Here is a 27,983-nt window from a genome sequence, read left to right on the forward strand (position 1 = left end):
TTAAAAGCATTATTAAGGGCTATTCAAACTGAGGCAAGCTTATTTTGGTCCTTTGAGCTCAATGGCTCACAGTATAAGAAATGACTCCTCACTGTAATACATGATAGACCTTGAGAAAAATATATAACTGCACTGTTTAGTATTACAGTAAATTCATATATACATTTTAAAATATAAAACTGTTTTCAAAATTAACAAAACTGTAATAAATCATCAATGCATGAGTCTGCTTTAGCTAAGATACACGTGCATATGAAAGAATTGCATTAGCCATGCAAATTCAGTATTTCAAATTATATATTTTCTAATTATTATTTCACAATTTTAAAATAATGTAAAATTCATGGGTAAAATGTTAATGAGTTTTCATAAAATAATAATTTGATCAAGGAACTTGAGGGGAGACGTTATCCAGTATTTTTACCAGCTCAAGACCAAACATTTTTAGATATGCTTTTCATATAATGAGTTCGATACCCTTTTATTTGTTCTTTGTTTTTATGAGTTTCAATCACAAATTCTGCCAAATTTTAAGTTAATGGGATTTCTTTTTCTTTTACTGCATATTTAAATAGTGTTAAGTCCAAGGCCCATTTACTCATTTTCTCCCACTTAGAAATAAGTATGTCACTTCCATTCACATCTCATTAGCTAAAGCAAATCGCATAGTCACTCCGAACTACAAGGGGGCTAGGAGTGTAATCACCCCATATACCCAAGAAAGGGAAGAGAACTGAAAATGTTGTTGAACTCTAGTAAAGCCAGCATGCTACCTGAGAGATAAACTAAATTTGATTTTTATTTTAAAAGTATCGAATTGCTCAAAGAACACTTTTTTTTTAAGTGACAAATTTTTGAAGAACAAATCACTTATTTTCCACCTCCCTAAAATATCAGCTATATAGATTCCTGGGTTCTCCTCCCCTTATGCCTTTTTAATTTTTACATGGTTATAATAACTCTAAATATCATTCTTTATACTGACCATCATGTTATACCTACTTTCTATATTGCTATAGGACCTTTATAATTTTTTATTCTGATGTAATATTTCAAATGGAATATTCAATTTAATATGTTCTTAGAATATCTAGTAATCTTTATTCTGATTCAAAATTTGTATTCAATCTAATTCTTAACCTTTCCCTTTGTTTAAAGAAGATAAACCAATACACTTCATGTCTTAAACACTTGTAGGAAACCCGCTATTTGTGGTCCTTCCGAAAATGCAAATTGTCTATGGCCAAACAAAAAGCTGCCTAGTTCTGAGAAAGTATTACTAAATTTTAAAGAGACAATTTACTCTAACATATTAAGTAGCTTAAAGATCCTGGAAATAGAAAAAAGCAAATTACTCAAACAATGTTATATATAAAGATGTCAAGTTATAAGAGGAGTGCAATAGTTTAAGAAAATTAATTTTTACGTTATAAAATTTGTTCTTACAAAACCCGAAGCTGAGGAAGTAAGAGAATAATGTAAGATAATCCCTCAGTTTGTAAAAATATTTACTGAAAGTTTCCACTTAATGGCAAGCTCCCTTCAGTGAATTTGAAATAGAATAAACACAGAAAAATTAAATTACTTCAAAGTTTTTCAGGAGTGTACCTAAAATAAAAATGATCAACTCCTATCCTGAACGTTAAGCAACATATTCAACTATGAATAGAAACCCTTAACAGAAGGCAAGAAAAAAATATATACATTCAAAATTAGGCCATTGACAAGAAATTGGCTATCAGACGATTTCTAGTTGTTTAGGAAAAAAATCTTGAGAATGCTTCAAGGGAATCTAATAACACTTGTCAAATGAAGAAAAAAATGTATACACCTAAATGCGTCCTACCGTTGGAACTTCAATATCAACTTGCTCTTCATCTTTTATTTCTTCCTCATGACTTGAGTGAGACTCACTTTTTCGATGTTTATACTCTTCCTGGAACTCTTTGCTGAGTGCTGCTTCTACTTTCTTGACTTCATCTTTGACTAAGTGAGTTATTGCAGAACTATGTTTTTGTAATAATGTTGGAAGAGCACGCAGTGGTGTGACATGATCATAGTGAGTATGCAGGAGTCGTAGAGCAATGTCACTTGTTGCTAATATCCTTGGAATTTCAAATCCGATTTGTGTTTCAGAGAATCTGACACTTCTGTACCTGTTAACAGTTGAGTTTAACAAGAAAGATGAGGCCTGAGGAAACTTTAGGTCTGCTGTGAATTTATACCTAAGCAGCAATTCTCTCCACTTTAATTCTACCACGGTTTTGAATCTCAACCCTTACTTGCTTTCTTTGCAGGATGTGGACCCAATTGCTAATGCTATCCTTCTCAAAACACTCTCTTGGGAACCACGACCCAATGCTCTTGTCCATTTCTGGCAGCTTGTTCTCTGTTTTCTTTGTATGGCCTTCTTCCTAACCATCCCTTAAATGTTGATATTACTCAGCTCTCCATCACAGGACCTCTTTTTTTCTCCTTTATTTACTCTTCTTAGATATTATTATTTCTATGGCTTCAATTATTATTTATATTATCAGGATTTTTCAACATCAGTTCTGTTTCCTGGTGTTGGGTAGGGGGAAAAAGCAACCTGAGTGGACTTTAAGTGGTCCAAAAATGCCTTTACATATGTGTGAACATTTCAAAATGTAAAGTTCATAATAGTGTATGACTCCCAAAAGGGTAAGAACTACTGATCTATATGTTAATGACTCCCGAAAGTATATCTCTAACTCAGATTTCTCTGAATGCCTTCAGACAGTGGCACTTTCATGTTTCATAGGTATTTCAAATTCAACAAGTTCATCCCTACAACTGCCCCTCACCATCACCATCAAAATAAAACAGAACTTATTCTGCCTCCACTACTTGTTATATTAATAAAAAGAACCCCTTAATTCTTTTTCTAAACCTGAGTAGTTAATATAGGCTATTCATTTTACTCTTCTTTCAAAATTATATAGATTAATTGCCTACTCTTCTGTATATAACATACTTTACAATGAAAAAGATAATATTTAAGTATTGTCTCTGATTTAGATTTAAATCACAGAGTATTTTGTAGCAAATGAAATGTAGAAAATATTTTGTTCCTTCCTATCACTGAATATCAAAAATAAAGTCCAATTTATTTTCATTGTCATCTGACTCTTCTTTTCAGAGCTGAGACCAGAACTTACACCTCCTAACTTGTATTCTAATAATTTTTCCTAAAACTCACCACCATACTAACTCAATTAACTTGAAATTTTTATAATCAAGAAGCAACCAAGTGATCATGAATTTATCATTCCTCAGAAAGCTGTTACTTTGGTGAAAATATCTGGGGAAACATCACTTAAATCTCTAAAAAATAAATATGGAAGCATAATTTTTTTGGAAGATACTATTTTTAACAGTTAAACATTTTTCTCTAATTTCAGATTGTCCTGTAGAAAGCATCTACCACTACTACTTTTCTTTGAGGGAAGGGAGGTTAAATGGGTGAAGAAAAGGGAAGACCTGATATTTACTCAGCATGTATTGGTACTAAACAATAGACTATGACCTTTGCATGCATTAATATTTAATCTTCAACCTAATCCTATTAAATAATATAATCATCATTTTACTGTTGATATACTGAAACTCAACAAGGCTAAGTTACTTGCCTAAGGTAAATAGGTAAATAGGTCTGTGATTCAAACCCCATTTGGCTGACTTCTTACTATGGGTTTTCTCAACCATGCCATGCTGTTATACAACAGACATCTGCCTGGTCATCATGATATGACTCTAACGTCTCTCAACCTATAGTATCACCCATGAAAATACCTTGGATTCTTCTTGAGGTTTGCCCACACATATAGAGTAACATTTTCATCTTGAATGACTTTTTCCATATTTCCACTGTCCAGATCTGCTATAGTACTAGCTTCCTGTAAGAAAACATGATAAAAGATTAGGGGCCTCATAAATTACACAACTTGAAGAAATTTTTTCATCACTTAGATGTTAGACTTCCTCCGTTACTTAATAGAGTTGTTTGCGTAAAAATAAGGTTCAATCAAAATGACAAAGAATTGCTTTAAAAATTCTCAAAAAGACACAAACATATTTACTTAATTAAAAGGTGCTTCCCTTTTTCCACTCTGTTTCTCTTAAGATGTCTAAGGATTAAAGTTGCTCCTATATGCCTAGGTAGCAGGTGTAGATTACTACTATGTTACCCTTTTCAATTTTAACATTATCATGACTTTTTATTTTAACTATATACATGCTTCTTCATATGTACCTTATCAAAAAATAGATTGTGCTGCTGCAAAAGTTAGCCCATTTCTGAATATATCGAGGTTAGAAACAAAATATCCAGTTTATGAAATCCAGATGAGTCCTGTGTTTTATGAGTCAAACATTTGATATCCAACATTAAACACACAATTTAAGGATAGTCTTAAGAATTTTTTAATAAAGACTAACAGTTTGTTGCGCCTATTGTTCAAGAAATTAGCTCTCTTAAAGGGCTTAAATAAGTCAATATGTATTTGGTTGCTACAATGTAAAAACTTAAAAGTATTGGTGATTGAATTTATTGCTATTTTTTTAAAGTGATTCTCCCCACTTTTTTCTCCCCAGTTAATTTATTCATTTATTTCAATGTTTATTACTTGTTTACTATGTACCAGGCAACTAGGTTCCATGGATACAATGGTAAACAAAAAATAGACAAGGCCTGTGCCCTCATAGAGTTTATAATATACAAGTGAAGAAAGATTAATCAAATAATCCCACGAATGTGTTAATAATTACCGGTCATAAACAGGCTTTGGGAGCATATCATATGATGTGGAATCAGAACTTGTCTTGGGAGTCAGGGGCCACTTCTTTGAATTAAGATCTGAAGGATAACTAGGAGTTTCAGGAGAGACAAAGGGGAGGCAAGAAGCATTTGGGGAAGTGGGAACAGAAAAGGCATGCAGTAGGAGGGAACACAGTGCAATGGAGAAACTAAAAGAAGAGCCCTGTGGCTGAATACAGACATTTGAAGGACAGTAGTGGCAGCTGAGGCAACAGGAATAGACAGATGGAATGCCACTAACCTCAAGAACCATTTTAAATAATGACTAACCATGTGAACTGTGATAAATGATCCCACCTTTCTAAGCCTGTTTTCTTGTGTGTAAAACTCTGATTGTTAAGCACACGGTGACACCGAGCTACCTACTGAGTTACCATTAAAATCACAAGGAGATTTTGATTCTCCCCACTTTTTTTTTTCTGTGAAATTAACTTTTTAAATTTGCCTTGTAAAATTGTTCTACATTGCGGATTTATCTGATTGTCTCCTCTTGGTATTGTTTAATTTGCTCCTTTATCACCTTATCTTTTCTTTATTGGAAGTTAGGTCTAGGTGGGTTTAATTAGATGAGTTAAATCCTTTTTAGCAAGAAGGTGTCATAGGTTTTGTTGTGTTCTTCATATTACATCCTATCAGGAGGCATATTATGTCCCACCACTAACTATGTGGGTTTAATCAGTTGATTGAGGTAGTGACTTCCCACATCTCCCTATTACAAAGTACATTTTTCCCAATCAGTAAGTAATCTGTAGTCTAATATTTTGGCACTATGAAAATAATGTGTTCCTCAACAAATCAACTTTTCCCCTAATTATTTAGGTAGCCATTGGTGGTTCTTATCAATTATTACATTAAGGATTAAAAAATGATTCTTCTAACTGGCCATTCCTTCTACATTTATCAGATAGTATTCTTTCTCCCTCACCCATCACCCCACTTTCCTCCTTCCTTTTTGGAGTATCACAATAGACTCATGGATTTTTATTTATTCAATGTGTTTTAATAAATTATAGTCATTATTATTTCTGATATACATATTGACCCAAATTTGATTAGTGGAAGACTTTCTAAGCTAGTCCTGTCCTTTTGGATATGATTCCATTAGACTTTGAGCATTTGTTTGCTTTCTAGCACAAAATAACTCAACCTTATCTTTCCCTTTCCCTGCCTTAGACCTGAAATCAGCCATTTCCCCAAGTTAGACCTGACTCCTTTTTATGGAAGAAAAAGAAATACAGTTCATACTGATATTTCCATTTCAAATAGAACATTACAGTATTTTTTCTAATTTTTTTCTTTCATATACTGTATGTTTTTTTCTCGTAAAATAAAAATCTTGATTATTGTAATACATTCCCTGACTTGCTTTTTCTTACAATATAAATAATTGCAAAATTATAATATGAATATTTCTGTTAACAATAAATTTAGTGAAGTTTAAGCCTTCTTTGAAGTTCTGTTTGTAATTAGAACATATTCTACCAAGGTTATGCCAAGGCTAAGGCTGTGTTCTAGAATACAAGAAACCAAGAGACAAAATAGCCAGAAGCAATGTGTGATCTTAGCTTTCTGATAAAATAAATAAATAAATAAATAAATAAATAAATAAATAAATAAATAAAAAGAGCTATAGAAGAGCTATATTCATGGTATATTAGGGAAAATTTTTTATGGATTTTTAAGTTAATTTCCTTAGGTATAATAATGGCTATATAGTTACCTGGATATTATCATTAGTGCTAAGATATTTAGGAAAAATAGAGTGACCACCAATAATTGTAATCTTCTATCAACTTATTTATCTAGAGTGAATATCTAATATATAATGTTTTGTGAATTTATTTTTATAGTGATCCTAGTAAACATTAACAAGTATAATAAAAAAATAAAAACTTTAGATATACTGATGTTTTATTTCTTTAAACATAAAATATTTACAGTTTTTAAGTATGGATAAATATATGTGTTTTAAATTATTCCACTGACTTTTCCATAATCATTTAATTTTATAAAAAGTACTAGATTTTTTATTATAAAATTTTAACTCTTATAGAAGTTAATGATAACATATGAGCAAAAGATTATACTTACTCTGAGTAGTATTTCAGTGGCCATGTTAAACTTAAAATGGAGGAGCTCCTGCAGTTCCAGGATTGATCCATGGTACTGTATTATATTTTTATCTTGCAAATCATATGATGGCATTTCCAATAAAATTAATTTCAATTTCTCAATTAACTATAAAGCAAAAGTATAAAGTAAAAATTTACTATCAAAGTAAATGAAATCTGACAAATAGTCGAAGAAAAAGTGAAAAGGGAGATATTCTAACACTTGAATTGAGGAACAAATATTATTGTCAGTAAAACACAGACTGAACACAGGAAAGTATTTTTATATTATTTCAGAGCATGGAAAAAATAAAAAAATTCCTTCCAAAACTCCATTATAAGAATTCTTAACCATGTGTAGCAGAGCTTTCATTAATGAATTGGTAGATAAGGTACAGCTTGGCATTACTTAAGACTCCTCATAATGAGGAGGAGAAGAAAATTACTACTATTTACTGAATGCTTACTATGTGCCAGGAACTTTTTTAAATGCTTCATATGTTGTAATTCATTCAATCCTCATTATAACTGTACGAGGCAAATACTGTTATTGTGCTTATTTTCTAGATGGGGAAACAAGAATGTCACTTCCACTTGTGAGGAGCGTGGAAGACGCCACTCTGTCCTAACAACCAGTAAAAAGCAGAACACATTGAAAAATCAACAACTCTTCTTTGATTCATAAATGAGGGGAGGACACAGGGCAGATCCCTGTCCCCCAAGACAGGAGAGAACTACAGGTGAATACAGGAAATCCTGGCTTACCAGAGCAGAGACTGAGGAGCAGAAACCACCTCAGGAAGCAGTGCCTGGTCGGAAAACCTGAACTGTAAAGGACAAATTGCTGGAGGCTCTGTGTGGACAGCTCTGAGAGTGAAAAAAGTCCATGGGAGCGGGAGGGCCCAATATTGTGAGATTTACTTCTAGGAGCTCGACCAGATTCCCACAAAAAAGTGGGGGGAATCCCCTCACACCTCCTGCAGTGGAAGGGGGCAAGGAACCACTCTGAAACAGGCCAGAGCATCCTGCTTTTACCAAGGCCTGATCTCCGGAAACTAACCAGAGACTAACACAGTGGAGTCTTATCAGAGCCTAACTCACAGGGGGGAAGAAAATACCCAACTCCAGCTGGCTCTAGCCACCAACTCCCACCTGAGAGGGGATAAGAACATTTACAAACACATGTGAAGTTCATCCGGGGGCACAGGTTTACTAAAACACTGAGACTTAATCACAGGACGGTAGAACCCTTTAGTGATATAGTGATATCACTATATCACTAAAGGCCTATTTACAGGAGTTCCTTTTGCCCAGTACGTCATGTCTGCTGTCATGCAGGGGACCCTGCTCGCTGCGCCATTTGTCATGCGGGGCGTCCGGTGGGGTCTCTGCTCCTGCTCCCCACACAAGAACGCAGGACATGGTGAGGCCAAAAAGGAACACCCACGGAGCCATAAGTAGGGGAGTCATATCACTATATTCTCACCAGCGGCATCTGCCTCTCTGCAATCCGCTCTTGCTAGCCCCCATTCTCTTTTGCTAGCATAGCCACAGCAGTTATACTAGTGGCCAAAGGCTTACTGGTTACAGCTGACGGCCAACTAGCCACAGCTGATGGCCATCTGATCACAGTTAATGGCCATTTACTACCCGAGCCAGCACCTTTCTATGTGAGGCCGAGAGCCTGGAAACTGCTTTTTAGGGCTTTGTCCCCACATTCCACCCCTACAGGGTCTCACCTCACAATCTACGCGACAAGCATCTTCCGCGAAGGGCCCTGTGCGAGGAGCCTGGAGGTGAATGCAATATCCCAGACACAGCCAGGCTCTCTGAGCACAGCCAGGGTTTCTCAGGGCACCACCAGTACTTCTGGGCACAGCCAGACTTCCTGGGCTTCTTAGGGTACCACCAGTCTCCCCGGGCACAGCCAGGGTTTCTCAGGGCACCACCCCAGTACTTCTGGTCACAGCCAGACTTCCTGGGCTTCTTAGGGTACCACCTGTTTCCCCGGGCACAGCCTGGGCCTCTCAGGGTACTGCCACTCTCTCTGGACACAGCCAAACTTCCTGGACACAGCCAGGGCTCTCAGGGCACTGCCACTCTCTCTGGACAAAGCCAAACTTCCCGGACACAGCCAGGGCCTCTCAGGGCACTGCCACTCTCTCTGGACACAGCCAAACTTCCTGGACACAGCCAGGGCTCTCAGGGCACTGCCACTCTCTCTGGACACAGCCAGACTTCCTGGACACAGCCAGGGATCTCAGGGCACTGCCACTCTCTCTCTGGGCCTCTCGGGGTACTGTGCTGGAACAACAGAGGCTCACATCAAGGTGCTTACATAGTATCAATGGCGGCTAGTCAAGACACAAAAGCAAACATCCGCCAGTCCCACTACATGGTGGTATGTTCCCAAACAGTCAAGCATCCATTAAATCAGGGATAGAAGGCAATTCCTCATAGTCCATAGTCATTCGCCAGGGCTGTCCTGGGGGTGAGGGATGACCTTGACCTCACCCTCATCTTCCACGGAGGACTCAGCAAGCGTTTCCTCCTGGGACAAGTCCCGCATCCAAGCTGCCTCAGCAGGCACTTCCCAGCCCACAGGGTGGCAACAACCTCCGCTTTCTCCGGCCTCTGCTGGTTGGGGAACCATCCACATCTTTCCACCCCTCCACGGGGATTGAGCTCTCCGGCAGCTGCTCCTCCTGGTCTTCCTCAGACTGAGCTTTCATACGCACAAACTGCTCCACTTTCCTTCGGAAAGCTTTGGCCAACACTGTATCCTGCCGACTACGCCATGTGTCATGTGGGGGACCCTGCTCGCTGCGCCATTTGTCGTGCGGGGCGTCCGGCGGGGTCTCTGCTCCCGCTCCCCACACAAGAATGCAGGACATGGTGAGGCCAAAAAGGAACACCCATGGAGCCATAAGTAGGGGAATCATATCACTATATTCTCACCGGCGGCATCCACCTCTCTGCAATCCGCTCTTGCTAGCCCCCATTCTCTTTTGCTAGCGTAGCCACAGCAGTTATACTAGTGGCCAATGGCTTACGGGTTACAGCTGACGGCCAACTAGCCACAGCTGATGGCCATCTGATCACAGTTAATGGCCATTTACTACCCGAGCCAGCACCTTTCTATGTGAGGCCGAGAGCCTGGAAACTGCTTTTTGGGGCTTTGTCCCCAAATCTGCTTATCAAGAAAAAATTATAAGACATGCCAAAAGGCAAAAAAACACAATTTGAAGAGACAGCGTTGAAACAAACAGTAGAAGTATTTGAAATAGTAATGACTAAAAATTTTCCCAAATTAATATCAGATACAAACCACAGACCCACAAAGCTCAGACAATACCAAACAGGATAAATGTCCCCTAAAAACTACCCTGAGGCATATCATTTTCAAACTACAGGGGATCAAACATAAAGAAAAAAAAATCCTGACAGAAGTCAGAGGGAAGAAACACCTTATTTTAAAAGAACAAAGTTAAGAATTAGATCCAGCGGCTCAGAAACCATGCAAGCAAGAAGAGAGTGGAGAGATATTTAAAGTGTTGGGAGAAACTGAGATGCAGCATGATTGAGGAACAACTAGTAAGTGGGCAGAATTTAGTTTTGAACACTGACACAGATAATAATATAGAAAATTTCTGAATTGAGAAAGATAGTGTGGGGACAGAGCCCCAGAAAGCAGTTTCCAGGCTCTCGGCCTCATGTGGAGAGGTGCTGGCTCGGATAGTGGATGGCTGTCAGCTGTGGCTGGTTTAGCCATCAGCTGTAGCCATCAAGCCATTGGTCACTGATATAACTGCCTCGGCTATGGAGGGGAGCCGAGGAGAGTGAAGGAGGAGACTGAAGGAGAGTAAGGAGAGTCGAGGACAGTTGGTCGGCTGGCAGCAAAGCGGACAGCAGATCGCACGTCGTGTAAAGCCAGCCTCCAGTGAGACCATAGCGGTATGACTTCCCTACCTATGGCTCCGTGGGTGTTCCTTTTTGGCCTCACCATGTCCTGCGTTCTTATGTGGGGAGCGGGAACAGAGACCCCGCAGGCCGCCCCGCCGGACACCCCGCACGACAGATAGTATAGCATCATAGGATAGGGTAGTATGAACTCAAGCCAGAGGCTGGGCTTCAATCCTGAGCAAGTTATTCAATGTCTCTGTGCCTCGACTTCTTAATTTGTAAAATGGGAATAATGGTGGCTACCTCATAGAGTTATTATGAAAAGTCAGCAAGTTACTATTTCGAAAGCCCAGCATAGTAAGCATTATCTTAAAGTCTGTCAAATATATAAATTTGATATTTGGAACTTGATTTTTACCACAGGTTCACTGCTATCCAGTACTTTCTGTTCTTATGGCTTCCTGATTTAGTTTACCATTGCTATGTTTCCTCTCCTCTTCTGCCTCCTGTTATGTTTCGTCTCCCCTACTATTCATTTCCAGTAATTCTGTACCCCACATTCGTAACAGGAAGATACCACTTGCAGCTCATCACTGGTGAACCCCCGAGCTGCTTCCCGCTGCTGCCCTGCTAATTGCCAAGCACCAGATTCCTGGCCCAGCATCAGGCCATGGCAGTCTTCTTGGCAGAGAGATGTGTGTTCAATGGCGAGAACCCTGCATGATAAATCCACTGGGGTCCAAATACCTCACAGTGTAGGGGAGGCTCTTTGGAGCCTTTGGAAAGTCAGAGGAAGGTCAATCTAAGGTCTCATAGGGGACTTAGTGTAAGCAAGTCGCAATCTACATTTCTTCATATGTGAAATGAATGTCATAAGCTTGTTGTCCAGATTAAATTAGGCAATGCATGTCATGTGCTCTGTTGGGTCTGGAGTTAGGCCGTCTAATAGCAACATGACAGAGAAGTAAACCGCAGTGACAAGAAACAAAAATATGATGAGGAATTAGAACAAAAGGCATAAATATTTCAGTTTGTAATATTATGTAGGTGTGGTCTAAGTGTGGATTTCTTTCTATTTATCCTAACTTGGGATTTGTCGTATTCCTGGAAGCTGAAGGTTCGTGTCTTTCCTCAGTTTTGAAAATTGTTAGTCATTATCTCTGAATACTGTCTCTTCCTCATTCTTCTGTATCTCCTTCCAGTACTCCTTTGCAATAAATTTTTAGTCCTGCTTACTCAATCATACATATACATTAACTGCTCTTTCACATTTTCCACCTCTTTATCTTTGTGCTGTATTTTGATAAATTGGTTCAGTCTAACTTCTGACCCACTTGTGATTAAAAATCCTCAAGAGACATTTTTGTTTTCCCTTCACTAAGTAAAAGGTGAGCCAAACAAATTCCTATCATCTGACTCTGCAGAGCACCTTTTTTCCCTATTATCCACCACACGTTTTTTAGGCTCCCAGCATTATAGGAGGTCTCTAATGCATTTGTCTCCTTGCATGTGCCATAGGCTTTGTCTTCTGATGGCCCTTTAAACCAATGCTACGCCACCAGGGGTTAACAGGTACTTTCTGGGAAACCACTGCCTTCTACACTTGCCCACTTTTCTGAATTGTTTTATGGCCTCCATGATTTTCCCTTACTTTCTTTTGAACTAGGCAATGGACTTATATGTCACTTAAACTTTTTTTTCGTTCATTTTTAAGTGCCTTGTAAAGTGGCAGCTCCTCAGGGTAGCCTATCCATTCTACTTACAGCAACAGAATGTAGGCTAGTCTTACTCATCTTTCTACTTCCAGGGCCTAAAAGAGCAGGTGGCTGGCACACAGTTAACACTGAAAAACATGTGTACCGAATCACTGAATAGTGCATAATGCCGGTTGAGGATAAAATTATGCACTCCCCCCAAGTTATCTACATAAATGGATGCAACTTAACTTTTTTTGCTTGAATTAAGACACACATACAGTTAATGTTTCACCTGCATGTTTGTTGACCTTATCTAAGGTGTTAAGAAGTTTTTAGGAGTTGAAAAAAAAAGAAAACCATTAGCAGATATTTTTCTCCCTAGCCAAGGAAGCAGTAATGTTATTAATTGGAAAATATCATCTTTATTTATTTCTATTTTTAGAATCAATTTGTAATTTAAATAATTTAAAATTATGTAATAATACTTAAGTACTTACATGTAGAACTAGTTTACTCTTGGCAATCACTTCCTCAAAAGTCTCATTTGTTTCCTCTTTCCACAAGCTAATGAAAGTATTAATTTCTTGGGATACTGAAGGATCAGGACTCCCATCACATTCAATGTAGTGTTTCCACTGTGGAATAAAAATGTTTGAAGGTTCACACTAATGAAAATTCAACCAAAGATTAAATTACTTATTTTTTTAAGTACAAATTCTCATAACCTAGTTTTCCCAATTAGGCAAAAAACATATTATGACTTTAACTAAGTTACTTGAGTTATCTCTAAAATAACCAAATTCCTCTTCATCAAAATAACTTATAAACCTCAATAATTCAAAATACTAATTCTATCTATGGTCATATTTTAATTTTTAAAACAGCATTTATGAGTTGGTTCTATTTTGCTTTCCTTTGTAATCATATAGCTCCTATATTTACGAAAGCCAACACTTGGGCTAATTTCTACTTCTCAAATTATTACTAAGTGTTAATCACCATTGGCATTTTAGTATGAGCCCTTCCATTCATTTTTTTAGTGTATGCAAATTCTACATTTGTAATCATATTGTACTCACAATCTTTTGGGTTAAAAGTATGATCATCTTTTGCCATATTATTACAATTTTTCCTTTTTTCCCCCCTGATAATCACCTATATTGTTTCTAAAGTAATCATGTTTTGAGCAACACTATATTGCCTTAAACTCAAAGTTTTTATATTTTAATTTAAGATAATTTCCTCAATATAGATTCCAAAAATCAAATCAGAGTCATAGGATCTAAAAATTTCCAAGATCTAATTATTGACAAATAGTTTTCTACAAAGCTGTAAGGATTTACTTTGCTACAAGCAATTTGTCAGATTAAAGATTTTTTATAGACAAATTTAAAGTTTCGTGTGACTAAAAAGGATATTGGACTATAACTCCCTCTTGTGGTTCAAAGTATTAACTCAAAAAAAAAAAAAATCAGTCTTACCTGAGAAAGCAATCTAATATGTTGTTTCAATTTCTCTGCTTCAGGAAAACACCCCTCTAATAAATAAAGTTCTTCAAGTTCTTCATTTCTCCTCTTGAGATCCTGTTGCACAGGGATACATTGATTTATTCTATAATTCAGCTTCGTGTTTTACAAGTAGCTTCGAAAATTTACTTGGCAAAGTAGTTGGTTTCAGAATAAATACTAAAAGTAAGTTGAATCTAACAGATATTTCCAAAAGGTTTCATCTCAGTGGTGTGCAGACTCCTGGTGGATCCCAGGGCTATTTTGGGATCTGTGAGGTCAAATCTATTTTCATAATAATACAGACATTATTTGCCTTTTTCACACTGTACACATTTGCACTGCTGGTGCAAAACGGTGTAAAACTGCTGGCGACTTAGTGTAAATCAAGGCACAAACTGTATGAGCAGTCATATTCTCCAGGGGCAAGGGATAATAAACAGCCAGTTTCACATAAGAAGGAACCTGATGAAGAAGTGAAAATTATTAATTTTATTAAATGTTAACCTTTAAGTATATGTCTGTGTAATATTATGTGTGATAAAATGGGAGTTATAAATAAAGCACGCCTGCTGCATATCAAAGGACAATATGCCTTCAGAAATAAATACTCGTGCAATTATTGAGTATTTTGGCACATATTCTCTCAAAACTGAATGAATTGAGCATGTCGCTTCCAGGAAACAATTTAAAGTGTTTTGCCAATGATAAGATTGAAGCTTTTCAAATAAAATTTCAAATTTTAGAAAACTTGTATCTACCACTGTGAGTTGGACAGTTTCCCAATCCTTAAAAACTTTTCTGATACGATTGGCGATATTAATGCTGGTGATTTTTTTGATAATGAATAATAAAAATGGGTCAACATTTGGAAGCAAGTAATGCAGTGAACCAAATTTTTCCAACCAACAAATACATGATATTGCAGAATAGTGCAGGAAGACAAGACCTATTCAAAGTGTAATATAGATCAATGTTTTAGTGTAAAAGAGTATATATAAAGTTCATTGATCTGATTTCAGATTCCATATTAAGAAACTACCACTTATTGAGTTTTTGTATAGTATCAAAGAAGAACGTCCAAAATTATCTGAAAGGCTATAATATTATAATAGTCCTCCTTTTCCAACTACATATCTGGGTGAGAACACATTTTCTTCATATACTCGAATCAAAACAACACTGTAACAGATGGCCTACTGAAGTAGATATGAGAATCTAGTTGTCTTCTGTTAAGTCAGACATTAAAGAGATTTTTAAAATATAAACAAGCCATTTATTTCCCTAATTTAAAACAATATATAATGTGTGGTGATGGATGTTAACTAGACTTATTACGGTTATCATTTCACAATATATACAAATATTGAATCATTATGCTGTACACCTGAAACTAATATGTTATATGTCAATTATAGCTCAATAATATATTATATGTATAATATGTAGTTGTTTTCTTTAAAATATGTTCATTTTAACCATTTTTAATGTCTATTAATATAGACGTTAAATTTCTCAGTTTTAATTTCTACTATAGTAAATATTGATAGAGTCCACATAAACAAAAGCTCATATATTAAAAGTAATGAGGTGTTTTTTTTCCTGAGATGAAAATATTTTATAACTACTGATCTGAAAAATTCTGGTGAAAAAGAGTAGTGAAACTAAAAAAGGAGAGGTAGAATTTGAATTTTTTTTTTTGGGGGGGGGTTGTTTAATTATCTACAAAACAGATTGAGTATAATAACTTAATGGTTACAAGCACGGGCTCAGATGCAAGAGTCTTATGTCTAGCTCCTGGCTCTGACCTAGCTTGATTTCTCCGTTCTTCAATTTCCTGTGAAATGTGGGTAATAATGTCACAATTTTATGGTAGGATGAAATGAGGTAAGCCAGTTCATATAGGTCTAAATATTACTGGTAGTTTCTGGAGGAGAATGACATTAAATGGCCAAACAGATCTGATAGCCACATAGTTTGTCTTTATTAATAACATCATTAATATTTATTTACTTTTGCTTCAAGTTGTTGCCATTTTTCTTTCTCAATTCGTTGTATTTCAAGCTTTTCCATTTCTTCTTTTTCATATTTCGCACGGGCTTCCTCTAAAGAAAAAAAAAATTTTTTTTCCAATTTTTTTCTCAGTGGTTAAATCAATCTATTTTTAACTCCTTCAAGTTACCTCAAATATTTGCAAGATGTAATGGTGGAGGTTTTTTTAAATAGAAGTCACAACTTTTATTATGTGGTAGAAATAAGATAAGTGCTAGATTTCTTTCAAAAAAGTAACAAGACTCTCAAACTTTCTGGCCAAAAAAAATAGGCCCACAATAATAGTTCTCTTCTCTAAAAAGTTTATAACAATTCAGTAATGATTTTAGCCAATAAAAAATAACAGCTCTATCATGGGTAATTAAGGAGAGGTAAACTTCAGAAGATTTATAATTCATAATCCTGTGGTATCTACATTATCAAAGCAATTAATCTTCTCTTGCTCTCACTATTAAAAAACATGATACCTATGTTGAAGAATATGCATTTATCCCAATAAAGCATTCTCCAAGATCTATATCCTGATGTTCTATTCTTATCATGAGTCACCTAAAAAGGATTTATATGATTATACATAAAAAAAATCAGCATGGAACCTGGAGACTTAAAACCTGACTCTTAATGCACAGATGTTCTTAATGCTAAAAGCTACAACCACTTGAACTATTCAGACTTTAAAAATCATTTTTGGTGTTTTAAATAACTATTTTTATTATTTTTAATTGATTTCTTTTAACAAATGAAAGTCCTCTTTAAACTTGGCAAATAAGTATCATTATACTATAAGAATGTAAGCATCTGTGTGTATTTCCTCCTAGTATACATTTCCCATATTTAATGAATTTGAGTTTCAGGATTCTTACTGCACAATCAGCACCAATGCCCCTAATTTCACCAATAAATATGATCACTTCAAGTACGTTTTCCAAAATTAACACAAAAAAGATACTCAGTTGAATTTGAATTTCAGATAAATAACGGATTTCTTTTTTCCTTCTTTCCCTCCCTCCCTCCAGCCCTCTTTCCCTCCTTTCTTTCTTTCTTTCCTCTCTCAGTCTCTCTCTCTCCTCTCTCTCTCTCTCTCTCTCTCTCTCTCTCTCTCTCTCTCTCTCTCTCTCTCTCTCTTCTTTCTTTCTTTGTCCCCTTCCCTTCCCTTCCCTTCCCTTCCCTTCCCTTCCCTTCCCTTCCCTTCCCTTCCCTTTTCTTTTCTTTTCTTTTCTTTTCTTTTCTTTTCTTTTCTTTTCTTTTCTTTGGTTTAAATATGTCCCAAATATTGCATGGGGTAAATTACACCAAGTCACCCACTGTTTATCTGAAATTCAAACTTAACTGGGCATCCTGGATTTTATCTGGCAACTCCATTTCATGATATAGCTGAAAGTGTTTCGTATGTACTAATAACTTTCTAGGTACCCTTTAAATGATAGTATGTATTATGAAACAGGTTAAATTTGAAACATAATTTTAAAGGTTCTTTTTAAAAATATTGATTGGATTACAGAAATACCTACCTAGTGTTAGTTGTCAGTATTAGTGGGATATGAAAATAGTATCACTGTGTACTTTGTACCTTCCTCTTTTTGGCGTCTCTCCTCCTCCTCTTGTAGCTGTTTCAATCGTTCAGCTTTGGTGATTTTCTTTTTCTTATGGCCAGACTTAACAAAGGCCACAACATAAAAGAGAGGCTATTAACATGCACCCAAATAACTTAAAGACACATACTCCTCAAATAGTAACTATGAAAAACACTTTTGCTTCCTTAAGTCCAGTCTTTCACTCATTCAAATAAGAACGCCTATTATGTGCAAAGCCTTGACTCAGTGCATTGAGGACAAAACATGAAAACAACTAAGAAAAATACGCACATATATTATTCAAAGGTAAGAAAAATAGTGACAAGCATATACAATTTAAGTAATTCTCATTTAAAATTTTCACATCTTCAAAATGGTGCTTAATATAACCTCATTACATTGTTGTAAGAATTAAAAGAAAACATATGTAAACACAGTTTTAATACAGCAACATGTCTATAAAAATTAAAGACATCTTTTATGACTAGCAGACAGTTATTTTGCAAGTTTGGAGGAAGGATAAATTATTTTCAACAGCTGGGATCAAGTACAATTGTATAGAGCAGATAGTATTTAAGCTTATGTCCAAAAGACTTTAACATTCAGATATGAGGGGAAGATATCCCAAAAAGAGGGAAATGAATGCATAAATCGTGGAGTTCAGAAAGCACTGAAGAGGCCAACAAGATCAGTGGGCCCTGGGAAAACTCCAAGAAGAGGTAATGATGGAAATGAGAATAGAAAAAAATGACTGAAGCCTATGCCATAGAGTTTGTATATTATTCTAAAAGAAATGGAACCCCCCTAAAAGTTTTTGAGAAGGGGTATGGCTATTAAGAACATAATTTTGAAAACTAACCTGGTGTTAGGGGAAAAAATGATTATAAAGAGGATACCATTTTGGTTACTATTAATAATAGTTAAAATCACGACAATGGAAATGCAGATAGGAGAATGGATTCAATAAATATTTTATAAGATAACTTATTTGATAATGATCTAACTGTGGGTAAGAAGAAGAGGAAGGAGTCAGAAAAGAATGAAAAATAAGAATGGTGGTCCGGAACAAGTAAATTTATAAGAGAAAATGTTTAAAAGAGTTTAAATATAATTAGTTTGAAATATTCTTGGAGCATTCAGGCATTGCTTGTAGGCATTAAAATTGGAAAACTGAGGTTTAGCCAAGAGATCAGGGCTATAGAGTACAGATTTGAAAACTATCTTGGTAATAACCACCTCCCCTTCATTTTCCCTAAGGCAACAGTATAGAAGGAGAAGAGTATCATCTAAATATAGAAATCAAGAGTGATTCATTAATCCTTGGGATATATACTCTTGGATTACCAGCTTCACTTTTTTGGCTCACCTTCTGCAGGATGGTCCATTGGAATCTCCAGGCCATAGCCCTACCACTTTTTCATTATTCATCAACCCCCTCATACCTTCACTTCTTCCTTACCCTGGTTAGATTTCGCAGTTCATTACCATAATCACTAACACATATCACTACCTCTCATATTTTCCTCCCTCTGAGGAGCTCAGCTGGGAAATTCCTCGTTCTAGTTAAACACAACTCTCCATTTATTCTATGCTAGCAATACGAGCAGCTGAACCTTGCCAGAGAAAAATGCATGAGCTCAACTATATGAGCACAAGTTTTAAATAGACTAAGCACCGGCTAGTATTCTTACTATCGCATTGTCCTCACTCTTCGAACTTCCAAAATCATCTCCTTTCTTACACTCAGCTGTTGACCGTACCTCTTCTACATTAGAAACTTTGAGAAAATAATCTCCCTAGCACACCAAATCTTTGAATCTACCTACATCTTTGTCATCCTTCCTTCCCATTACAGTGGATAAACTGTATATACTTTCCTCTATTTAAGGCTGAACGTGCCACTTTTATACTGGATCTTATCCCTTATTGCTTATTTTAGACTTGGCTCCTGCAACTAACAGCTTTGGTTATTCATAAATTTCTCCCTCCCTAGATTTCACATCCTCTCCATCATTTGCTCCAATTCTGTCACCTTTATATCATACTGCCTAAAAGGAGTTCACACTGCTTTCACTTCCCCATTTTGTGTATGGCCCACTGAGGCTTTCATTTCTATTGCTCTATTAAAACCTCTCAACTCAAGAACTCTGAAGATGGCCATGCTTACAGTGCCAATGGTCCATTCAGCCTTCATTTTACTCATTTCTCATCATCATTTGACAAAGTTTTCTTCCTCCTTCCTGAAATATTTTCATTAGGCCTTTAAGTTAGTAGTCGGATTTTGCTTCTTCTCTCACAGGTCCCTCCTTCTCAGACTTCTTTTCTGGCTTCTCCTCCTCAGCTGTAGTTGATCAGTAACTTTTAAAATTATTTGGTCATATAGTCCCTAAAAGAATTTTGAAAAACTACGCACCCCTTCACACATTGTTAGGTTGGCATTGAAAACTTTTCACGACAAGCTTAAATAGCTGTAAATGTTGTACTTTCAAGTATGTATCAAATAAAACTTTTACATCACTATTAAATGTATCAATCATTATTTAAAATATATCCAATGAAATCTACGTACTATGGTGATTTAATGGCCAATACTAATTAAAATATGAATAAATTTTTCTTTAATAAAAATTTTAATAATTTTTCTCCTTAAACTCATATTTCTATTCCACTTCCCTCACAGAATCTTATCCTAATATAATATACTTGAAACACTTCTATATTTTTTTAATTTTTATTGGGGAACAAGTGTGTTTCTCCAGGGCCGGTCAGCTCCAAGTCGTTGGACTTAAATCTAGTTGTGGAGGGTGCAGCTCACTGGCTCATGTGGGAATCGAACCCGCAACCCTGTTGTTCAGAGCTCTCACTCTAACCAACTGAGCTCTCCGGCCACCCCTAAATTTTCTAATTTATTGATTGATATATAAAGCTGTTCAAATAATGTCATTTATTGTTAAAGTCATGTCTCCCTTTTCATTCCTAATATTGACTATTTATGCCTTTGTTCTTGATAAAATTTACCAGAGAATTGTCAATTTTATCAGTATTTTCAAAGAAATAAATTGTAGCTTGTTTATTCATTCAGTTGTTTTAAGAAATATTGACAGTCTAACATGTGATAGAATTTGAGGTATATCAATAAACAGACAAAAATCTTTACCCTTATAAGCTTATATTCAAGTGGGAAGAGAAAGACAAAAACAATAAACAAAATTTAAAGATAAATTATCAAATATCATAGGAAGTGAAAGCTCTATGTAAAGCAAGGGGACTCCAGACTGCAGGTGTAGCTGGGGAAGGAATTTTAAACAGAATGGTTAGAGTGAGTCACATCAAGTAGGTAACATTTGAGTGAAGACTTGAAGGATATGAGATTATTGATCCTATCTATTGCATGTTTTCTATTTTATTAATTTTTGCACTTGTCTTAATTATTTACTCCCTTATCCTTTGAGTTTTATTCTATTTCTTACTTCTTTTTTTATTAGTTCATATGTACAAAACAACATAACGATTAGACATTTACATTAAATATTTACACCCCTCACAAAATGATAATCTCAACAAGTCCACTATCCATCTGACACTCTACACAGCTGGTACAATACCATTGACTCTGTTCCCTATTCTGTACTTTAAATCTTGTGAATATATATATATATATATACGAAATATTTATATTTGAAATATATTTCGAATATATATATACAAAATAATTGACATTCAATATTATTTTATATTAGTTTCAGGTGTACAGTCTTTTTGCTACTTCTTAACAAGGATGGTTAGTTCATTCCTTTTTTAATCTTTTTTCTTCTAATATAGGTCGTTAGAGCTACACATTTCCCTCTAAGTATTGATTTAGATACATTCCCCAAATTTTGAAGTATTTTTCTTCTGAGTTAAAAATATTTTCTGACTCTCATTATATTAAAAATATTTTCTGACTTTCTTGACCCACTTTAGAATGCTTAAAAAATTCCCAGCATATTGTATTTTCCTGTTTATATTGTAATTGATTTCTTTGATTTTTCAAGCTTAATTTCACTAAGGTTACAATACCTGAATTGTTTCAATTCTTTGAACTTTGAGAATAGTTTTATGTCACACTATACTTTTAATTTGGGGGAAATGTGTGCTTAAAATTCTCTAGTTGTTGGGTACAATGTTCTAAATGTTATCTGTTATTCATGTTATTCTAAACTTCTAAATGTTCATCATGTTATTCTAATCTTCTAAATCCTTACTGATTTTTTAATTCTTGTCCTATCAATTACTGAAAGAGGAAATCTGCCACTGTGATTGTTGTCTATTTCTCCTGCTAGTTCTCTGAATTTGTGCATTGTATATTTCAAGGCTTCATAATTAGGTACCTACATATTTAAAATATTTTCTTGGTTAGTCAAATCTTTATCATTACAAAATGACTCTCTTATTTCTAGAAGTGCGTTTTGTCTTAAAGTCAATTGTGTCTAATACAGTGCTTCCCCAAAAATGAGACCGGGTCTTATTTGTATTTCCCTGAAAATAAGACCAGGTCTTATATTAATTTTTGCTCCAAAAGACACATTAGAGCATATTTTCAGGGGATGTCTTATTTTTTCATGTACAACTATCTACATTTACTCAAATACAGTCATGTCATCTTCTTCTGGAACATCGTCATAATGTACTAAATGCATCCATCTGGCTGAGGATCTTAACTGGGGCTTATTTTCGGGGTAGGTCTTATTTTCGAGGAAATACAGTGATACAGCTATACCAGCTTCATTTTTCTAGTATTTGCATAGCGTGTCTTTTTTTCTATCATCCTACTTTCAACTTTTCTGTATCTTCATTCTTTAGATAGTGTTTATAAAAAGATTATTGTTGGATTTTATTTTTTATCCAATCTGACAATTTTTCTCTTTTGATTTTAAGGTGTTGTTTGGCCTTCTTTTTGTAGTCTTTCTTGATATCTTTTCAGTTGATTATTTGTTTTCAATCCACTATTCTCCCTCTACTAGTCTGGAAATTATACACTCCATTTATGTCATTTTAATGGCTATCCTAGAAAGTCAACATATGTACTACCTAATATATGAATACATTTATCCTATTACCAAAGAGTAAAAGGACTTTAGACCATTTTAACTCAATTTATCCTTCTCCTACCCAAATTATACATTTTGTTGTCATGTATGTTTTTATAAGTTTTACTGAGATATAATTCACATACCAAACAATTCACCCATTTAAAGTGTACAATTCAATGGTTTTAGTGTAGTCACATATAAAATTCTCATACAAAATTCTAAGCTGATACAAAATTCTAAGCTGATACAAAATTCTAAGTTGGTAGTTGTTTACTTTGAGTTAAATGAAAACATCATTCCACTGTCTTTCCATTATTACTGTTAAGACCAAAGTTTAAGTTTCGCCCAGTTCTGCAAATGCCCTTAGGGATAAAAACAATTTTAGTGCTTCCATTATTTCTCTGGTTCCTGCCACCACATGTTTTCTTCCATTAATTTCTTACTATTTTATCAGCTCTTAAATGCATCAAGGTGATAGTTTTGATCTATATCTATATAGTTTAGTCAGTATTCTTTGTTTTCAGCATAAAGGTTTATTCAAAAAATATATTAAGGCCAATATTATTGGAAATGGAAAAAATAAAAATATTTTTGATAAAATTATTTTATCTTACCAGTTGCTCTAATTAAGCTGATCAAAACTTTAAAGCTGCAGGTTTAGTTCATTCAAAGTATAAAAAAAGTCCACTATTACTTAACTAGCAAAGTCCAGCCTTCAAAGTTAATCCAATAGGCCTCATCACAGTTACTCTCAGAGACAGTGTGACTTCATTCTTCAGTACAGATAAATGTGTTAATATGCTTCCTCTTGACAAGGTACCTCCTGTTTTAAATTATGAGCCACATACGAGCTGATTTTCATTTCCTCACACATTGTTTTAAAAAGATGCAATTTTACTAACCTGAACTTAACACCATTTCTATTTTAGGGGCAACATTGAATGTTCCATATAAACCAGGATTCACATTTTAGGCAAGCAAAGCCTATTTGTGAATATAGTGTTCCTAAATTAAAATAGGATTTAAAGTACAGATGTGAACAAGAAATAAGGCCCCCCTTTTGCCCACTGTTTACAGTTCCATGCTGAGAGAGGTACCTGGGCACCATTCTTAATCTATTCAAATAAAGTCAATTAAAAAAAATACCAACTTCTATAAAACTCTTTTCACAAGCTATATTCCTAAAAAGAATTCCAATATCAAAAATGCATTAATAACTCCATTTTCTGCACTGGAAGAACAGTCATAAATTAACTGGGACTAGGTTGAATCATCTATGTATTCATCAATCTGTAAGATAAAATTTCCCTACAACCTAATCAATGTCTTCCGCTATTTCATGTATTTTATGGAGTACAGTGGTTTCTGAAAAAAACACATATTGATGTAAATGCAGTGATGGATCGTTCAATAGTGCAACAGGTGTTCTAACCCTTTCTATAGTCCTGTATGATTTCCTAGCTTTTGCAATGAATAATAGTAATTTAAGTTATATGAAGTTTCAAAGGCAACTTTAAGGTCCATGTAAAAATATTCAGCTCATTTAGATTTTTATTGATACCTTTAATATTTCTTCATTAAAAATTTGTTATTTTTAGACTCTGGATGTTTTATCAATAAATTACATTGTGATAGATTTTCTTGTATCATCGTTTGACAATAATCTCATGGGCAATAAACAGAAATTATTACCAGTCCCACCACTCCACACTACAACCTATAAGAAATTCAGAATATCTCAATACTTCTAATACCACATTTCACCACTTACAGAAAGACTTGTAAGACAATAACAAGGAGTCCATGGTGCCATGACTCAAGAAAGCTTTGCCAACATCTATGTTTTGAATTGTCCCTTAGTGTTATAATCCAGGCCTGAGGGCAATAAACAACAGTATGATTTAGAATGGGTGCAAGGTATGCCGTGGTTTTGTAAAGCAAAAGGGTAATTGTGAAAGTGGAGAATGCAATGGCAAAAGGCCGAATTTCAAGGCTATAGATTTTTCCCCAGGAAATGCTAAATATGGAAATGAATGATCTGAAAATCGATTTCATTAAAACTATCTGTGTACTTGTATCCTTAGAAAATCTTTGTGTACTTTTGAGAACACACTTTACTTCTAGAAGTAGGTCATTTCAGTGTGAAGACTGCTGCGATAGCTTTCTTACTTGTCCTCCTACTTCTACTCTTGCTTCCTAGAGTGAGTTTTCCACTGACCCTTTAGAAATGTAAATCATATTACATCACTCTTCTGCTTACAACTTTCCCAGGCAACCCATAATCCTCAGAATAAAACCCAAACAATTCACCTTGGCCTACTTGGCCTTGAACTGGCTCCTACTTATCTTCCCCACCCCCACCTTTTATCTCACTTTCTACCTCCCTCACTCTATTCTAATCATACTGGTATTCTTACAAGGTCACTTCCAACTATGGGACTTTCAATAATTGTTTCTTCTGACTACAATGGCCATTCCCTAGGCAATTATTGACTTACTTCCTTGCTTCATCCAGGTCTTTTCTCAAATTTTACTTCCTTAGTCACCCCTACGTGAAATAGCATCACCACTATCCCCTATCACCCATTTCTCACTGACCTATTTCTTAGTTTTCTGCATATTCAAAGCTATCTGAAATTATATTATCTTCTGCCCTCCCCTCCCCAGATGGAATGTAAACTTCACAAAATGAAATAACCATCTTGAAGAGATACCTGCACTGTCATGTGCATTGCAACATTATTCACAATAGCCAAGATATGGAAACAGCCTAAGTATCTATCCACAGATGAATGGATTTTTTAAAAAAAGAACATATACAATGGAGTATTATTTAGCCATAAAAAAAAAGAAGAAAATCTTGCTATTTGCAACACTATGGATGAATCTTTGAGGGCATTATGTTAAGTGAAATAAGTTAAGGAAAGACAGATACTTTATGATTTCACTTATACATAGAATCTAAAAGAGCCGAACTCATAGAAACAGAGAGTAAACTGGTGATTGCCAGGGGCTGAGGGATGCAGGAAATGGGCAGATGTTGGACAAAGGGTATAAATTTCAGTTATGAGATGAATTAAGTTACAGGAATCTAGTATACAGTAATGGTGACTACAGTTAACAATATTGTACTGTATTCTTAAAAGTTGCTAAGCTGGTAGATCTTAATGTTCTACACACACACACACACACACACACACACACAATGGCACAGAGGTGATGGATGTGATAACTCATCTTATTTTGGTAATCATTTCATAATCCATATGTATATCATATCATCACTTGGTATATCTTAAACTTATACAATATTATGTCAATTATATCTCAATAAAGCTGAAAAAAAAAACAGAATGTAAGCTTCATGAGGGCAGGGACTGTCTTGCTGCCATTCTCTTAATGCCTGGAACACAGCTAAATTAATGAAATAAGTATCCTTCCAAGTATTTGAAAGGGCTTATATGTGAGGATTTTCATTCCTACCTTGTTTGCAATAGCAAAAAATAAAGACAACATAAAAATCACTGTACTTATTTTTAATGGAATATGATGCAGCTATGAAAAGTAGTGATGTAAAATCTCAATGTCCCAAAACAAAACAACATACTTATTCCATCAAATCTATGATGTTATCAGATATGAGATGTACCTTTAAATTATTACTACCAAAGAAGGAAATGCCCAAGATGAGAGTCTAACAGGAGATACCTGCATAAAGTTAAAAATAAAGACAAATGAACCCACAACAATGAAAGGTACAGCAAGGAAACTTGCATATCTCAATACTGAAAATAAATAGAAAGAAGAAAAAACATTCCCTGAAAATTTAAACCACAAGCCAGTTCATGCAGATATGCAGTCTGACTCACATCATTAGTGTGGTCCAAAAACTCTCAAGCAGGTTAGTATTAATAGTAAGTCCATGTGATTGACAGAAGCAAACGTCCTTTCTGGAAGAAATGGATGTCAATCCAAGACTATAATGATTGTAAGATACTATCGACCATAAGACACATCTCAATTTCAGTAATGTTAAAATGGGAAAAGATGAGTACCCTAGAATTAATTGTTAAGTGAAAAATAGAAGGTACAAGATGTTCCCATATGTAGAGAGAAAAAGGATGTGTATGTATGTATATACTCTTTAATATTTAGAAAATTTATGGAAAAACATGCAGGGGTTCCTGTAGTCTTGGGTAAGTGGAAAATTTCTATTTTTATGCTATTTTAATTTTGTACCATGTGCGTTTATTACTTTTTCCCTTAAAAAGACTTTAAGAAGTCAAAAAGAATAAAATATCTCTTTCAATGTTTTCCTAACTATACTGTAAATTCACTTTACAGACCCACCTCATCCCCAAACCATAATATTTCAGAATGGAATAATTAAAAGTGAGTGATTTCTTAAGTTTTGTTTCAAATTTCATAAGATGAATCTCACCATTCTCTAAGGAAACAACAGTATCAACAAAATAATCCAAAAAGATTTATGTAGCATACATTCATACACAATTAAGCACCAAAGTCATTTAGAAACAATGAGTTTTCAGATTTAAAACAATGCCTCTAAGATTTCACAATCTAAAGCCAAAAACGAACGTCCACACAAACCAATAAACTACTGTCGACCCATATACAAATCACTGAAGCCCTCCAGAATACTTCCCCCATAAGAAGGTGTCTAGAGCCTCCATAAATTGTGTTCAAATTTATATCCAAAGCCCCCAAAATAGTATCAGGTTGGTAGTTGGTTCAAGGGACTAAGAGAAGCAAACATGGAAGGCACTCAACAGTATTTCTTAAAGAAACGTTTAATTGAATACACATTTAAATAAACATTTCATCTAAACAATCAAAGTCCAAGTTTTTAAGTGATGGTAAAGTAAATGGGGTTTTATGTTTTCATTCAAATCGTGACTGAATTTCTACTATGTGAGAGGGACTGTGCAAATGCTATGGACATTAAAAACAAATATGAGTGACAACATGGATGGAACTAGAGGATATTATGCTCAGTGAAATAAGTCAGACAGAGAAAGACAAATATACCATATGATTCCACTTATATGTGGAATCTGAAAAACGAAAAAATGAAACAGATTTATAGATACAGGAAACTTGTGGTTACCAGAGTGGGTAGGGGTTGGGGGGCAGGTGAAGCAGGTGAAGGGGATTCAGAGGTACAACCTTCTAGTTATAAATAAATAAGTCATGGGGATGTAAGGTACAGCG

At 35.2% G+C, this 27,983-nt stretch overlaps 1 protein-coding gene across 2 annotated transcripts in view; it reads right to left on the reverse strand.

Moving 5' to 3' along the window:
* The window catches only part of DNAI7 (dynein axonemal intermediate chain 7), a gene marked incomplete at its 3' end in the record, with an annotated part of 66,340 nt that overhangs the window by 34,846 nt on the left and 3,511 nt on the right, over positions 1 to 27,983 (reverse strand). The window contains exons 3-9 of one of the 2 annotated variants that reach the window (XM_081059252.1): positions 17,676 to 17,760; positions 16,067 to 16,158; positions 14,030 to 14,131; positions 13,046 to 13,183; positions 6,929 to 7,075; positions 3,814 to 3,917; positions 1,847 to 2,156 (exon numbers count right to left, since the gene is read on the reverse strand). In XM_081059252.1, coding sequence (XP_080915378.1) covers positions 1,847 to 2,156; positions 3,814 to 3,917; positions 6,929 to 7,075; positions 13,046 to 13,183; positions 14,030 to 14,131; positions 16,067 to 16,158; positions 17,676 to 17,760 — 978 coding nt within the window. The remainder of the gene's footprint in view (positions 1 to 1,846; positions 2,157 to 3,813; positions 3,918 to 6,928; positions 7,076 to 13,045; positions 13,184 to 14,029; positions 14,132 to 16,066; positions 16,159 to 17,675; positions 17,761 to 27,983) is intronic. The other variant, XM_081059253.1, reaches the window with a different exon arrangement.

The sequence above is a fragment of the Rhinolophus hipposideros genome (genome assembly GCF_964194185.1).
Source record: "Rhinolophus hipposideros genome assembly, chromosome: 9".
NCBI classification, from domain to species: domain Eukaryota; kingdom Metazoa; phylum Chordata; class Mammalia; order Chiroptera; family Rhinolophidae; genus Rhinolophus; species Rhinolophus hipposideros.